At 49.8% G+C, this 17,536-nt stretch overlaps 1 protein-coding gene across 3 annotated transcripts in view; it reads right to left on the bottom strand.

Moving 5' to 3' along the window:
- ARRB1 (arrestin beta 1) overlaps nucleotides 1–17,536 on the bottom strand; it is a 202,473-nt gene that overhangs the window by 50,982 nt on the left and 133,955 nt on the right. For all 3 annotated transcript variants that reach the window (XM_084626225.1, XM_084626226.1, XM_084626227.1), the window contains one exon: nucleotides 11,181–11,241. In XM_084626225.1, coding sequence (XP_084482351.1) covers nucleotides 11,181–11,241 — 61 coding nt within the window. The remainder of the gene's footprint in view (nucleotides 1–11,180; nucleotides 11,242–17,536) is intronic.

Raw genomic sequence — 17,536 nt, 5'->3', positions numbered from 1 at the left:
CAGAGGCTGGTGGTTTCAGGGAGCTGACTCATGGCCTTCACGCTAAGGGCAGGTGTCAAGGTTCCTCCCCCACTCTGAACTCTAGGGTACAGATGTGGGGACCTGCATGAAAAACCTCCTAAGCTTATCTTTACCAGCTTAGGTCAAAACTTCCCCAAGGTAACAAATATTACCCCCGTTATCCTTGGAATGGCCGCTACCACCACCAAACTAATACTGGTTACTGGGGAAGAGCTGTTTGGACGCGTCCTTCCCCCCAAAATACTTCCCAAAACCTTGCACCCCACTTCCTGGACAAGGTTTGGTAAAAAGCCTCACCAATTTGCCTAGGTGACTACAGACCCAGACCCTTGGATCTTAAGAACAATGAACAATCCTCCCAACACTTGCACTCCCCCTTTCCTGGGAAATGTTGGATAAAAAGCCTCACCAATTTGCATAGGTGACCACAGACCCAAACCCTTGGATCTGAGAACAATGAAAAAACATTCAGTGTTTTACAAGAAGACTTTTAATAAAAAATAGAAGTAAATAGAAATAAAGAAATCCCCCCTGTAAAATCAGGATGGTATATATCTTACAGGGTAATTAGATTCAAAAACATAGAGAACCCCTCTAGGCAAAACCTTAAGTTACAAAAAAGATACACAGACAGAAATAGTTATTCTATTCAGCACAATTCTTTTCTCAGCCATTTAAAGAAATCATAATCTAACACATACCTAGCTAGATTACTTACTAAAAGTTCTAAGGCTCCATTCCTGTTCTGTCCCTGGCCAAGACGACTACAGACAGACCCACAAACCCTTTGTTTCTCTCCCTCCTCCCAGCTTTTGAAAGTATCTTGTCTCCTCATTGGTCATTTTGGTCAGGTGCCAGCGAGGTTACCTTTAGCTTCTTAACCCTTTACAGGTGAGAGGAGCTTTCCCCTGGCCAGGAGGGATTTCAAAGGGGTTTACCCTTCCCCTTATATTTATGACACGCCCCCCAAATCTCAGCTAGGGTGAAACACTGGCTGGGATTTCTTCCTGGAGCTCTAGGAAAACAGAGTTAATAAGACACATGCATCTCTAAATATACTACCAAGTACATAAAGACTAACAATATTTTCCACATCTCAAGGACGATTTTAACCAGTTGATTCTGGGAAACTTTCACGGGAGAGTGCATCAGCCACTTTGTTAGAAGCTCCTGAGATGTGTTGGATGTCGAAATCAAAATCTTGGAGAGCTAAACTCCACCGAAGAAGTTTTCTGTTAGTTTCTTTGACGGTGTGAAGCCACTTTAGTGCAGCATGGTCGGTTTGCAGGTGGAAACGCCGTCCCCAAACATATGGGCGTAGCTTTTCCAGAGCGTAGACAATGGCATAACATTCTTTTTCAGTGACTGACCAGTTGCTTTCCCTCTCAGACAGTTTTTTGCTGAGAAACACTACAGGGTGGAATTCTTGATCAGGTCCTTTCTGCATTAAAACTGCTCCCACACCACGCTCGGATGCATCTGTGGTTACTAGGAACGGTTTGTCAAAGTCTGGGGCCCTTAGTACAGGGTCAGACATGAGTGTCGCTTTAAGCTTGTTAAAGGCCTTCTGACACTTTCCGGTCCACTGAACAGCATTTGGCTGTTTCTTTTTGGTTAGGTCTGTCAGTGGGGCAGCGATTTGGCTGTAGTGCGGTACAAATCGTCTGTAATAACCGGCCAAGCCTAAGAAGGATTGAACCTGTTTCTTTGACTTTGGGACAGGCCACTTTTGGATAGCATCCACTTTGGCCTATAGGGGGCTGATAGTTCCTTGACCCACCTGGTGTCCAAGGTAAGTCACTCTGTTTAGGCCTATTTGACACTTCTTAGCCTTAACAGTTAGTCCTGCCTCCCTTATGCGCTCAAGGACTTTTTGTAGATGTTCCAGGTGGTCTGCCCAGGAATCCGAAAATATGGCCACATCGTCAAGGTAGGCGACTGCATATTCTCCTAATCCCGCTAGGAGACCATCTACAAGTCTTTGGAAAGTGGCGGGTGCATTTCGCAGCCCGAAAGGGAGTACATTAAATTCATACAGCCCGAGATGTGTGATGAAGGCTGACCTTTCCTTGGCAGATTCATCTAGCGGTACCTGCCAGTACCCCTTGGTTAAGTCCAAGGTAGAGATGAACTGGGCCCTTCCCAGTTTCTCTAATAGTTCATCTGTGCGTGGCATGGGATAGTTGTCTGGGCGAGTTACAGCATTTAGCTTACGGTAGTCCACGCAAAAACGTATTTCCCCATCTGGTTTGGGAACTAGAACCACTGGAGATGCCCATGCACTTTCAGAGGGGCGGATTACACCCATCTGTAACATATCCTGGATCTCCCGTTCTATAGCAGTTTTAGCTTGAGGAGACACCCGGTAAGGTTGGACCCTAATTGGGTGAGCATTACCTGTGTCAATGGAGTGGTATGCCCGTTCAGTCAGTCCTGGGGTGGCTGAGAACGTTGGCGCGTAGCTAGTGCACAGCTCCTGGATCTGCTGTCGCTGCATACGCCCAAGGGTCATGGAGAGGTTCACCTCTTCCACACCACCAGCACATTTCCCTTCGTAGTAGACACCTTCAGGCCACTCAGCGTCGTCTCCTCCCTGGGCTGTAAACTGACAAACCTTTAATTCTCTGGAATAAAAGGGCTTTAGAGAATTAATATGATACACCTTAGGCTTTCGGTTGGAGGTGGGGAATGCTATGAGATAATTAACAGCTCCCAGGCGCTCCTGGACCACGAATGGCCCTTCCCACGATGCTTCCATTTTATGGGCCTGGAGCGCCTTTAAGACCATGACCTGGTCTCCTACTTTGAAGGAACGCTCTCTGGCATGTTTATCATACCAGGCTTTTTGCTCTTTTTGAGCATCCTGTAAGTTTTCTCTAGCAAGGGCTAAAGAGGTTCGGAGGGTGGTTTGTAGGTTGGTTACAAAGTCCAGAATGTTAGTTCCTGGAGAAGGTGTAAATCCCTCCCATTGCTGCTTCACCAACTGCAATGGCCCCTTAACCTCACGGCCATATACAAGTTCAAATGGGGAAAACCCTAAACTGGGATGTGGTACAGCTCTGTAGGCAAAGAGCAACTGCTGCAATACTAGGTCCCAATCATTGGAGTGCTCATTTACGAATTTACGTATCATGGCCCCCAAAGTTCCATTAAACTTCTCCACCATGCCATTTGTTTGATGATGGTAAGGAGTGGCAACCAAGTGATTTACCCCATGAGCTTCCCAAAGGTTTTTCATAGTTCCTGCCAGGAAATTAGTCCCTGCATCTGTGAGGATGTCGGAGGGCCAACCTACCCTGGCAAAAATGTCTGCTAGTGCCTGGCACACACTTTTAGCCCTGGTGTTGCTTAGAGCTACTGCTTCCGGCCATCGGGTGGCAAAATCCATGAAAGTCAGTATGTACTGCTTTCCTCTGGGTGTCTTTTTCGGAAAAGGACCCAGAATATCCACAGCTACTCGCTGAAATGGAACTTCAATGATGGGGAGTGGCTGGAGAGGAGCTTTGACCTGGTCTTGGGGTTTTCCCACTCTTTGGCACACCTCACAAGACTGGACATAGGTAGAAACATCCTTGCCCATTCCCTCCCAGTGGAATGACCCCCCCAAACGGTCTTTGGTCCTGTTCACCCCAGCATGGCCACTAGGGTGATCATGGGCTAAGCTCAAGAGCTTGGCCCGGTATTTAGTTGGAACTACCAACTGTCTCTGAGGATGCCAGTCTTCCTGGTGTCCCCCAGAAAGAGTTTCCTTGTATAAAAGTCCTCTTTCTACAACAAACCTGGATCGATTAGAAGAGCTGAGAGGCGGTGGGTTGCTCCGTGCCGCCGTCCAAGCTCTCTGGAGGCTTTCATCTGCTTCCTGTTCGGTCTGGAACTGTTCCCTTGATGCTGGAGACATCAGTTCCTCATGGGATTGTGGACCTAGGCTTGGTCCCTCTGGAAGCGATATAGGGGATGGAGCTGTTTCTGTTGACTGTGAACCGCTCTCCGCTGGTGTACTATGTTGGGATTCAGGCTCCGGCTGAGCCTCTTGTGTAGGGTTATCGGCTGCTGCCAGTTCAGGTTCGGTGGGGCCCTCTGGTGTTGAGGTTGCAAGTACTGGATTCAGTGCTGACACGGGGTCTGGTGTTGGTTGTTTGGCTGGTTCCGGTTCTGGGACTGGTTCCGTCTGGGTCTCTGGGACTGGATCCACTACTGCTGTTGCAGACATTGGCCTGGGGTCCAGGTCCATCACTTCTGACTGGGTCCTGATAGAAGTTTCCGGAACAGAGCTAGGCCTCACGGCTTGTTTAGCCTGGTTGCGGGTGACCATTCCCACCCTCTTGGCCTGCTTCACATGATTGGCCAAGTCTTCCCCCAACAGCATGGGGATGGGATAATCATCATAGACTGCAAAAGTCCACATTCCTGACCAGCCCTTGTACTGGACAGGCAACTTGGCTGTAGGCAAATTGAAAGAGTTGGACTTGAAGGGTTGAATCGTCACTTGGATCTCTGGGTTGATTAAATTGGGGTCCACTAAGGAAGCATGGATAGCTGACACTTGTGCTCCGGTGTCCCTCCACGCGGTGACCTTCTTCCCACCCACACTCACAGTTTCCCTCCGCTCCAAGGGTATCTGGGAGGTATCTGGGCCTGTGGACCTCTGGTGTGATTCCGGTGCAATGAACTGTAATCTGTTGGGGTTCTTGGGGCAGTTGGCCTTTACATGCCCCAGCTCGTTACACTTAAAACATCGTCCAGCTGACGGGTCACTGGGGCGAGGAGGGTTGCTGGAGAACGGGGTGGTGGGACGATAAGGGGTCTGGAGGGTTCTTTGGGAGGTAGGTGGGGCTTTGGGCGGCCCCCAGTAATAGGGTGTGGTCTGGGGTGGTCCCTTCTGGTCTCCGCTCCAACTGCGACCAGTTTTCTTCTTCTCTGCCACCTCCACCCATCTGGCTCCAATCTCTCCTGCCTCAATTACAGTTTTGGGTTTCCCATCTAGGATGTATCTTTCTATTTCCTCAGGAACACCCTCTAAGAATTGTTCCATTTGCATTAGGAAGGGCAAATTTACTGGAGATTCAACACTTGCTCCTGATATCCAGGCATCCCAATGTTTTACAATGTGGTAGGCATGTCGGGTAAATGACATGTCTGGTTTCCACCTTAGGGCTCTGAACCTCCGACGAGACTGCTCGGGTGTTATCCCCATTCTGACTCTCGCCTTGGATTTAAACAGTTCATACTTGTTCATGTGTTCTTTAGGCATTTCAGCTGCCACCTCAGCTAAGGGTCCACTGAGCTGCGGCCTCAGCTCTACCATGTATTGGTCAGTAGAGATGTTGTACCCAAGGCAGGCCCTTTCGAAGTTTTCTAAGAAGGCCTCAGTATCATCACCTGCCTTGTAGGTGGGGAACTTTCTGGGATGGGAAGTGGTACCTGGAGAAGGATTGCTAGGGTTTGTTGGTATATTCTGCTGGGCCTTTATCCTCTCCATCTCCTCCACATGCTTCCTCTCTTTTTCCTTCTCCTCCTCCTTCAGCCGCATGAGTTCTATCTGTCTTTCATGTTCCCTTTGTTTTTCCTCAGCCTGAAATTTGGCTAATTCCAGCTGTAGTCGAGTTGAGGATTTGGCCATTCTAACCTCTCTGTTTTTAACTAACTTTACACCCGAGGTTCAGAAATAAACAAACAAAACTTGGCTGTAAAATTTTGCTGTGCTGGAATAGAATACCTATTCTCTGATAGTGATTGTCAGCCTACAGAAAAAGACAATTCCCTTGTCTCTGCTCTGGGCCCAAATTAAAGCAAAAAACCTCCAACTACTTGGAAAACTGCTTACCCAGCCCAAAGAAAAAAAAAATTTCTTTTCAACCCTGTGCTCCTTGTAAAACAAAAAAAAATCAAAATCCTAAAAAAACCCTGCCACTTTTGTCTCCAGGCAAATGGGTAGAGCACACACCCCCTATTTACTTTTAGGAAGAAAAGAAAAAAAAACCTCTGGGTTGGAGGACTGTGAATTTCCCTGCAGGAGTTAAGTACCCTGCCTCTAGGCAAAGAAAACCTGCAATTCACAAGATAATCCCCTTTTGTCTCTGCTTGGCCACAAAGCAGAGAGAAACCAAGCTGCTTTCAGTTTCAAAGCTGCCTTCTGGACTTCCTAAAAATTCCTTTTTAAAATCTGTATTTCTAGTTCAAAAAATCTCAACTGGATCTCAAAATGATTTCAGGTTAATCCCACCACTGTGCCACCATGTCAAGGTTCCTCCCCCACTCTGAACTCTAGGGTACAGATGTGGGGACCTGCATGAAAAACCTCCTAAGCTTATCTTTACCAGCTTAGGTCAAAACTTCCCCAAGGTAACAAATATTACCCCCGTTATCCTTGGAATGGCCGCTACCACCACCAAACTAATACTGGTTACTGGGGAAGAGCTGTTTGGACGCGTCCTTCCCCCCAAAATACTTCCCAAAACCTTGCACCCCACTTCCTGGACAAGGTTTGGTAAAAAGCCTCACCAATTTGCCTAGGTGACTACAGACCCAGACCCTTGGATCTTAAGAACAATGAACAATCCTCCCAACACTTGCACTCCCCCTTTCCTGGGAAATGTTGGATAAAAAGCCTCACCAATTTGCATAGGTGACCACAGACCCAAACCCTTGGATCTGAGAACAATGAAAAAACATTCAGTGTTTTACAAGAAGACTTTTAATAAAAAATAGAAGTAAATAGAAATAAAGAAATCCCCCCTGTAAAATCAGGATGGTATATATCTTACAGGGTAATTAGATTCAAAAACATAGAGAACCCCTCTAGGCAAAACCTTAAGTTACAAAAAAGATACACAGACAGAAATAGTTATTCTATTCAGCACAATTCTTTTCTCAGCCATTTAAAGAAATCATAATCTAACACATACCTAGCTAGATTACTTACTAAAAGTTCTAAGGCTCCATTCCTGTTCTGTCCCTGGCCAAGACGACTACAGACAGACCCACAAACCCTTTGTTTCTCTCCCTCCTCCCAGCTTTTGAAAGTATCTTGTCTCCTCATTGGTCATTTTGGTCAGGTGCCAGCGAGGTTACCTTTAGCTTCTTAACCCTTTACAGGTGAGAGGAGCTTTCCCCTGGCCAGGAGGGATTTCAAAGGGGTTTACCCTTCCCCTTATATTTATGACAGCAGGTGATGATATTCAGCCACAATCTTTCCTTTCTGAAGCTCAGATGCAGCAACTTAAGCATGTGCCTGAGTTTAAGCATGTGCTTTAAGTCCCATTTATTTCAAGCAGGTGTCTAAGTGCTTTGCTGAACCTGGGCCTTAATTTCACCCGGCTCCTCTCAGTTCTACCTCCAGGTACCACTCTCAGTCATTCTCCTGTCTTCCTGCTGTTCACAGGCTTCAAGTATTTGGAGACTTCTGCTTCCCCACCTTAGCGGTCACTTTGCCAAACTGCACATTGTCATCTCTTTTAATCTGTCCTCCCATGGCCGGGTAGCCACCTCCTGAGCACCCCCTTGTGGCCTAGGGTGGCACTGTAGCAGCCTGCCTCCGTTTCCCCATCACTAGAGTGCTACATCTCTCAGGGATTCATGTGGCTCATCCCACCAGCTGGGCAGCTCCAAGTCCAGTCCCCTTTTGGGGTAACCGAAGTCCAACAAACAATAAGGTCTTTTGCCCACTTGGGCTCCTCTTCTGCTTGTCTTCCGGGCTCCCTTAAGTCTTTCAGTATCCTTTAAGTCTTTCCACTCAGGTGTTTTACAGGCTGTTATCTGACCCTATTAGTCCTGCCCTCTTAAGCTGGGAGACCACTAATTATGGGACAGGTAGGGCTGGCCCCATCTCCCCTTCAAGGGGCCAGTCACCCTATGGCACCTCCTTATAAATGGAGCCCTCCTTTCTCCTGATCCTTTCTGTTGCTCTTCTCGGCATGCCCACCCATTTGGCAATATATTTCTGCCAACGTGGTACCTGGGTCCAAGCACGATATTCCAGGCCCTGTTGCACCTCAGCCACATAGCAAGAGACCACTGCTCCCGGCTCTCTGACTACTCAGCCCTCAGTCAGGCCAATTCCAAACTGTTGCCTATTATTTCCTTGATGGCAATACTCCCTTGGTGATCACTGTAGTTCGGTCTCCCTGGACCGCCCCATCCTGTACCACTATGGGCTGGATTTTGTGATGCAAAATTCTTATGACAGGGGAATTACGAAATTCCACAGTCCACCCATGGAACTCTTTGCCAGAGGATGTGGTGAAGGCCAAGACACTAACGGGTCAAAAAAAACTAGATAAGTTCATGGAGGATAGGTCCATCAATGGCTATTAGCCAGGATGGGCAGGGATGGTGTCTCTAGCCTCTGTTTGCCAGAAGCTGGGAATGGGTGACAGGAGATGGATCACTTGATGATTTCTTGTTCTGTTCATTCCCTCTGGGGCACCTGGCATTGGCCACTGCCAGAAGACAGGACACTGGGCTAGATGGACCTTTGGTCTGACCCAGTCTGGTTGTTCTTCTGTTTTTAATTGCCCTCAGACAGTAACAGTTTTTGGTTATTGCTGAGCTGTGCCGGATTTGCAACCCCGAGCTAGCCACTCCTTCCTTACTGGCACTTCTACAGTGACAGTCTCTCCATGGCTGCCTCCCATTCTCAGACAGCCTGACCCGATGCCCAGCAAAGGGAGTGGAAAGGCTCCCAGGGACTTCAGTGGGGTTTGGATCAGGCCCAGGCAGAGACAAGTGAGAGACAGCCACAGCATGGGGAACATTTTCAAAAGTGACTATGTGGTTTAGGTCCCATTTTCAAAAGACGTAGGTGCCTAAGTCACTTCTGACAATGTTACCCAGGGACAGGAGTAGGAAGGCTGGTCTTGTAGCACCGGCTCAGGGGATGTGGGTTCAATTCCGGGCTGTGACAAACTCCCCGTGTGACCTGGGGCAAATCCCTGGATCTCTCTGCACTCAGTCTCCAAGCTGGGAAATGGAGAGGATAACAGGGCTGGTGTCTGGTTAAATTTTAAGCTCTTTGGGGCATGGGCTGTCTTATTACGTGTGCGTCTAGTGCTTAGCACAATATGTCTCCAATCTCCAACCTGGGGATTACAGTGGATGAGAAGCTGGATATGAGTCAGCAGTGCGCCCTTGTTGCCAAGAAGGCCAACGGCATATTGGGCTCTATTAGTAGGAGCATTGCCAGCAGATCGAGGCAAGTGATTATTCCACTCTATTCGGCACTGGTCCCCCCATTACAAAAGGGATGTGAACAAATTGGAGAGAGTCCAGCAGAGGGCAACGAAAATGATTAGGGAGCTGGGGCACATGACTTATGAGGAGAGGCTGAGGGAACTGGGGTTAGTCTGCAGAAGAGAAGAGTGAGGGGGGATTTGATAGCAGCCTTCAGCTACCTGAAGGGGGGTTCCAAAGAGGATGGAGCTCAGCTGTTCTCAGTGGTGGCAGATGACAGAACAAGGAGCAATGGTCTCAAGTTGCAGTGGGGGAGGTCTAGGTTGGATATTAGGAAACACTATTTCACTAGGAGGGTGGGGAAGCACTGGAATGGGTTACCTAGGGAGGTGCTGGAATCTCCATCCTGAGAGGTTTTTAAGGTCAGGCTTGACAAAGCCCTGGCTGGGATGATTTAGTTGGGGGATTGGTCCTGCTTTGAGCAGGGGGTTGGACTAGATGACCTCCTGTGGTCTCTTCCAACTCTAATCTTCTATGATTCAGCCGGGGCTTCTGGGTGGAACTTCAATACAAATAATAAATAATGTGGAGTAAAATCCTGGGAAATGATCTTCCAGCGTCACCCGGGAACTCTGCTGGGAACGGAGCTGGACTAGTTCCCCCTCCACAAATCAGAATCCCATTGTGTCAAACCCTTCCAGGAGCCCACTTCAGCCCAGGGGGCTGTGTGCTGTGTTGTAATCCCGACAGTGCTTCACAGGCACGTGAGCTGCACACGTGACAAGCCCCCAGGGGGATCCTGATATGAAAGAGTCACTGCACCCAAAACGCGGCAAGTTCGTTGTTGTTTTCCAAAGGGGGATACTAGGCTGCAGCGGCTGGACAGCCAGAACTCCTCTTATTCCATCAGAAACCGCTTTTGGAATGTCACGTCTGAAACAAAAAATAACCACCACCACCACCACCCCCCAGAGCTCGTGCAGCTGTTATCCTGGGACGTGCATGGCCTAGACACACAGAAACCAGCTCATTTGCAACTGGAGGGGAGTTAAAGGGGAAGCGTTCTCCAAATCTGGGTGTCTCTGCTTGCCGAGTTTGGGTCAGAAGCACAGTCTGGCACCGACCGATGGCCCGATCCTGCAGACACCACAGTCATGGGGAGTTTTGCCACCGCCTTTGATAAGTGAGAGCACGACTGGTCACTGAGGGCTTGTGTGCAGCGGGCGTCTCCCTGCCTGAGTGGCCACAACAACACAGCCCCAGCAATGGAAAGCCAGGCTACTGATGCACTGAAGCGGTGTCAAGGCGGCCATCTAGGCCATGAGCTGCAAGTCCCTCTTTATGCTGGCACTGCATGTCCACACTAGGGCTCTGCATCATTATGGCTAGAACTAGTCCATAAACCTCTGCCCTGTCTCCTTCCAAACCCCTCTGAAGAGCCTCTTGTGAAGCCTCTAGCCAGCTGGGATTGTTCCTATCTACTGTATTGTTTTATCTGGATCTTACTGTTTATTGCAATCCAAGTGTTTAATAATAGTACTTAATCAACTTGCATCGGGCCTTTGCATAATAATGTGAGCTCTCTGAGGCATGAACTGTCTTCCACCATCCTGCCCAGTGGGGCCATTATCCTGAGCCCCTGGGTGCTACCGTAACAATAATGCTCGATCTCAGGGGTGTAGAATCCAATCAGTTAGCAGTTAGAGGAGAGAACATTCTCTCCTCACGCTTAAAATTGGCATTGGAACAAATCCCATTAGCAACGGAGGGAACATGGTCCTGTGGAAAACCTCTAAATCTGATGCCTAATTGGAACGTACAGCAAACCTGTTATGAAAGAACAAAGTTCTGGACGTGCTGTACTTGGAGTTAATACAAAGCAAAAGTACCTTCTACCAGCACACAGGGTTTTCTAGTCACATCATGTCTGCCCAGTGAATTCAATCAAGTCCCTGTTACATTGCACTAAACCAAACCGAAGGCTGACTTACCAACAGGATCCACAACATCTATGTGGTCGACAAAGTCCCTCTTCCCAAGGTAGACGGTGAGCTGGCAGGAGAAGAGACAAACACAAAGGGAATGAGAGGCAGGACAAAGCATTGCTATCATTTCACCTTTCCTCAACACCGCTTGTGTCCAAGAGAGGCCAGAATACAAAGGCAGTGGCTCCCAGCCCGACTACATGGGGTGCAAGACCTCTTATTTTCAGTGTGGTTTCAGTTCACTTCCAGTTAAAACCTCTAGGACTGTTTGCTTTTTACTGGTGAATTTAGACTACTCTTAAAGTGTTAAAAATGCTCACCTTTGGATTAGGGGAAGCAGTGCTATAATTCCACCAAAGCAGAATATCTAAAGTCTCCAGGATGGTGGCGCTCCAAGACTGTAACCACCAGGTTGGTGACATGGGCCGTGGTCTCTGGGTTTTAGGGTGGTGGGATGGGGCCTTCTCTGGGGGATGAGACACGTTCTCTGGGATGGCACAAGAGGATATGATCTCTTCCCATGGTTTCTGGGGCAGTGGGGAAGGAACATGGTCTGTGGGGCGGTGGGTTGGGATGTGATTTCTGGGATAGCTGTCTCCAGGTCATGGGACAGGACATGTTCTGTGCGCTGGTGAGATGTGATCTCTGGAGTGGCCATCGGCGGGCAGAGGGGTGGGACATAATATCCAGTTTTAGGAGCAGCATTAACAATTCTTTAATAGATTTTAGCCTCTTTGGCCACTAGTGATCATTCACCGCCCCGTTTGTCACAGACGCTTTAGAATCACCAGCAAGGAGCATTGCTAATGAAGCCACTGTGCTCCTTTAGCTCTGGAGGTGGACACAGCAAGACCCACATGATGGCTTGGGTCACAGAACCCCCCTTGAGAGCTGCCATCCGATGTGCTGAGGCTACTTCTGAGCCTGTTTTCCCTACCAGCTTGGGACTTCAGTGCCCTGCCTGGTTGTGCCAGACACACGACCTGCTACAAACCCAGACCCAGGTCTGAACCACGTCCCCTAAAAGCTGCAGGCTTAACTGAAAACAGCTTAAGAAGTGCTCCTGTCTCCAGCACTCAGATACGCAACTCCCAATGGGGTCCAAACCCCAAATAAATCTGTTTTACCCTGTGTAAAGCTTATACAGGGTAAACTCATAAATTGTTTGCCCTCTATAACACTGATAGAGAGATATGCACAGCTGTTTGCCCCCCCCCCAGGTATTCATACATACTCTGGGTTAATTAATAAGTAAAAACTGGTTTTATTAAATACAAAAAGTAGGATTTAAGTGGTTCCAAGTAATAACAGACAGAACAAAGTGAATTACCAAGCAAAATAAAATAAAACATGCAAGTCTAAGCCTAATATAGTAAGAAAACTAAATACAGGTAAATCTCACCCTCAGAGATGTTTCAATAAGCTTTTTTCACAGTCTGGACTCCTTCCTACTCTGGGCCAATCCTTTCCCCTGGTACAGTCCTTGTTCCAGCTCAGGTGGTAGCTAGGGGCTTTCTCATGATTGTAACCTCCTTTGTTCTGTTCCACCCCCTTGTATAACTTTTGCACAAGGTGGGAATCCTTTATCCCTCTCTGGGTTCCCATCCCTCCCTCTAAATGGAAAAGCACTAGGTTAAAGATGGATTCCAGTTCAGGTGACATGATCACTGTCACTGTAAGACTTTATTCAGAGTAACAGCCGTGTTAGTCTGTATTCGCAAAAAGAAAAGGAGGACTTGTGGCACCTTAGAGACTAACCAAGGTGCCACAAGTACTCCTTTTCTTTTTGTAAGACTTTACTACCCACTTGCCAGCCCACAGATATACAGGAAGACTTACAAGTAAACAGAGCCATCAACAGTCAATTGTCCTAGTTAATGGGAGCCATCAAAATTCCAGACAACCATTAATGGCCCACACTTTGCATAATTACAATAGGACCTCAGAGTTATATTTCTTATTTCTAGTTTCAAATACAAGAATGATACGTACATACAATTAGGATGACCACACTCAGTAGATTATAAGCTTTGTAATGATACCTTACAAGAGACCTTTTGCAAGAATCATATTCCAGTTACATTATATTCACACTCATTAGCATATTTTCATAAAATCATATAGAGTGCAACGTCACCGCATAATTTACTTTATATCTCTACACCCCTCTGCAGCTAGTCCAGGACCCCACAAGGGGGGAGGCAATTCTTGATTTAGTCCTGAGTGGAGCAAAGAATCTGGTCCAAGAGGTGAATTTAGCAGAGCCACTTGGTAATAGCAACCATAATGTAATTAAATGTAACATTCTTTTAGGGGGGAAATGCCTAACAAACCCACGATAGTAGCATTTAACGTCAAAAATAGGAACCCTGCAAAATGAAAAGGAAGCTAATTAAATGGAAATTAGAATTAAAAGGTGTGACGATGTGACTCAGCAGGGAGGGGGAAGTGTTGACCTGGGAATGTGCCCTGGGGATGGGAGACCTGAGAGCCTGTCACCTGAGCCAGGAGGGGGAGGGGGAGGTAACACCTCTGCCCAGGAATGTGAACAGAGGCTGCAGCAGGGAACCTGCTGGGTGGGTTTAGTTCAGTTTGGGGCTGGGGAGAGGAACACAGGGAACCCCAGGGCTGGGGTCTAAGCTCCCTGCTCCCCCAGAAGGACGTGACTGAGTGGTCCTGGTTGTACCCACAAGCTCTGTTTTGGACTGTGTTCCTGTTGTCCAATAAACCTTCTGTTTTACTGGCTGGCTGAGAGTCTCAGTGGATCCCAGGAAGAGGGGTGCAGGGCCTGGATTCCCCCACACTCCGTGACAACTGGTGGCAGCGGTGGGATCTACTGCACCCCGTGAACGGCGCTTCCTGCAGTAAGTGACTGGGGAGCAGTAAAAGGAAGGGGAATTGACGGGGACCAGGCGTGCTGAAGATCCAGAGAGAGACGGTTTCGGGGGGCGGTTAACCCCTAGGAATGTGTGACCAGAGAGAAAGACTTTTGCAGTAACAGGGTCCCCCGGGGGATTGCAGCGAGCGGTCCCAGGGCGGAGGAGTCTGCAGCTCGACCCTGGCAAAGAGTCGGTGACCTCAAGAAGGACCGGCACACGAGGGGCTTTTCCTGGAAACCGTGGGAAGCTGCCCGGCCTGCGAGTGGCCAGCAGGGAGATGTACGCTAAACGCCTTAAGAGCGACCTGATGGAGCTGTGCAGGCAGAGGGGGCTGCGCATCGGGAGGTCCACCAAGGAACAGCTGATTGCCCAGCTGGAGGAGAGGGATCGCTTGGATGACCCGATCCCTGTCCCTGAGGGAAGCTGCCCGGGGGACGCAGCGTGGGCCCTGGGGCCTGACCGGGCTGGGAGGGGTCAGACTGCTGCTGAGGACATCCGGAGACCCTTCCTACCTATGTCTGGGGGAGGGGTTGGGGGAAGCCCAGCGAATACCGAGGGCACCCTGACCCCGGCACCCAGCAGGGGATCCTCCCAGCGGAGCTCCCCATCCCTGGAGCGGAGGCGGCTGGAATGGGAGAGGGAGATGAAAATGAGGGAGCTGGAGGATCATGAAAAACAACGTCAACATGAGGAGAAACAACGTCAACATGAGCAGGAGGAGAAGGAGAAACAACGTCAACATGAGCAGGAGGAGAAGGAGAAACAACGTCAACATGAACTGGAGCTGGCCAGGCTGAAGAGCAGTGGGGCCCCGGCTGCGGTGAGTGCGGGGGGACCCAGGATGGCAAGGAACTTTGATAAGTGCTTCCTGGCCCAGCGGAAGGAGTGGGAGGACATGGATAGCTTCCTGACGGCCTTTGAGAATGCCTGTGAGCTGCACAGGGTTGACCCTGCAGACAGGCTCCAGTTTCTCAGCCCCTTACTGGACCCCAAAGCCGTGGAGGTGTACAGCCGAATGACAGGGGCGGAGGCAGGGGACTATGAACTGTTCAAACAGGCTGTCATAAATATAAAGGGAAGGGTAAACTCCTTTGAAATCCCTCCTGGCCAGGGGAAAGCTCCTCTCACCTGTAAAGGGTTAAGAAGCTAAAGGTAACCTCGCTGGCACCTGACCAAAATGACCAATGAGGAGACAAGATACTTTCAAAAGCTGGGAGGAGGGAGAGAAACAAAGGGTCTGTGTCTGTCTGTAGTCGTCTTGGCCGGGGACAGAACAGGAATGGAGCCTTAGAACTTTTAGTAAGTAATCTAGCTAGGTACGTGTTAGATTATGATTTCTTTAAATGGCTGAGAAAAGAATTGTGCTGAATAGAATAACTATTTCTGTCTGTGTATCTTTTTTGTAACTTAAGGTTTTGCCTAGAGGGGTTCTCTATGTTTTTGAATCTAATTACCCTGTAAGATATCTACCATCCTGATTTTACAGGGGGGATTTCTTTATTTCTATTTACTTCTTTTTTTATTAAAAGTCTTCTTGTAAAAAACTGAATGCTTTTTCATTGTTCTCAGATCCAAGGGTTTGGGTCTGTGGTCACCTATGCAAATTGGTGAGGCTTTTTATCCAACATTTCCCAGGAAAGGGGGGGTGCAAGTGTTGGGAGGATTGTTCATTGTTCTTAAGATCCAAGGGTCTGGGTCTGTAGTCACCTAGGCAAATTGGTGAGGCTTTTTACCAAACCTTGTCCAGGAAGTGGGGTGCAAGGTTTTGGGAAGTATTTTGGGGGGAAGGACGCGTCCAAACAGCTCTTCCCCAGTAACCAGTATTAGTTTGGTGGTGGTAGCGGCCAGTCCAAGGATAACGGGGGTAATATTTTGTACCTTGGGGAAGTTTTGACCTAAGCTGGTAAAGATAAGCTTAGGAGGTTTTTTCATGCAGGTCCCCACATCTGTACCCTAGAGTTCAGAGTGGGGGAGGAACCGTGACACAGGCCCTGCTGCGTGAGTTTGGGCTGACCCCCGAGATGTACCGGAGAAGGTTCCGGAGTCAGCGTAAAACGCCTGAGGTCACCTACCTACAACTGGTCAACCGGATGCAGGGATATGCCCGCAAGTGGACAGCTGGGGCCCGAGCGAAAGAGGACCTGCTTGACCTAATCGTACTGGAGCAACTGTATGAACAGTGACCATCCGACCTGAGGCTGTGGTTGGTGGACAAAAATCTCGAGAACCCCCAGCACGCAGGGCAGCTGGCCAACGAGTTTGTGAACAGTCGGTCAGGGGGTAGCCGGGAGGAGTCCCAAAAGAACAGGCCCCCCCCGATGCAGAGAGAGAGTCACCATGGGGCCTCCCAGCGGGTAAATAGGGAGAACCCCCTCCCAAGGGGAACGCCTGGCGTCGGGCCCCTCCGACCCGCTCGAGGGGACCAACGTGACCTGAGCTGCTATCACTGTGGCCAGAGAGGCCACGTGCGGACCCAGTGTCCCGGGCTCAGGGACAAACTGAGCAGACCCAACCTACCCAGGGTTAACTGGGTAGGGACCCAGCTGGGCGAGGGGCAGACGACCCAGGAAAGGGGGCCTACCAGTTTACCACCTGCCCCGGAGGGAAGAGTACCCCAGGCCAGCTCCACCAGAGGGCTGGAGGCTCTGGACTCAGGGTGCTCAGTTTACAGGGTGGGCGCGGGGCTGTCCCTCCGGAGAGAGTGCCTTGTTCCCCTGGAGGTGGATGGGAGGAAGGTCAATGGATACTGGGATACGGGCGCGGAGGTGACGCTGGCCCGGCCCGAGGTGGTGGCCCCAGATCGGGTGGTACCCAACACCTATCTGACCCTGACAGGGGTGGGCGGGACCCCATTTAAGGTGCCCGTGGCAAGGGTACACCTGAAATGGGGGGCCAAGGAGGGCCCCAAGGATGTGGGGGTACACCACCATTTGCCCACTGAAGTTTTGATGGGGGGAGACCTAGAGGACTGGCCAAGCAAGCCCCAGGCCGCCCTGGTTGTGACGCGTAGCCAGAGCCGGCGAGGGGCACTGCGCCCTGACCTCGGGGAGGGTATCACACCGGAGGTGCAGGACCCTACCCTGGTGGGGAGGGAGGGCCGAGGGGCACGGCTCAGAGAGGCGGAGGCCTCAGACCTGGCCAGCGAGAGGGAACCGGGCCCCATCCCTTCCCCAGCCGCTGAGTTCCAGGCCGAGTTGAGGAAAGATCCCTCCTTGCGGAAGCTCAGGGACCTGGCCGACCTCAGTGTGGTACGGACCATGAGGAGAGGCTGCCAGGAGAGGTTCCTGTGGGAGAAGGGGTTCCTGTACCGAGAATGGGCTCCCACAAGGGAAGTAGAGTCCTGTGGGATCAGGAGGCAGCTGGTGGTCCCCCAGAAGTATCGCCGCAGGCTCCTGTAACTGGCCCATGACATCCCCCTCGCAGGGCACCAGGGAATCCGGCGCACCCGGCAGAGGTTGCTACAGAACTTTTACTGGCCCGGGG

The sequence above is a fragment of the Lepidochelys olivacea genome (assembly GCF_965140295.1).
Source record: "Lepidochelys olivacea isolate rLepOli2 genome assembly, chromosome: 1".
Taxonomy (NCBI): domain Eukaryota; kingdom Metazoa; phylum Chordata; order Testudines; family Cheloniidae; genus Lepidochelys; species Lepidochelys olivacea.
Note: the sequence above shows the minus strand (reverse complement) of the source record. Positions and strands in the feature narration are given on the sequence as shown.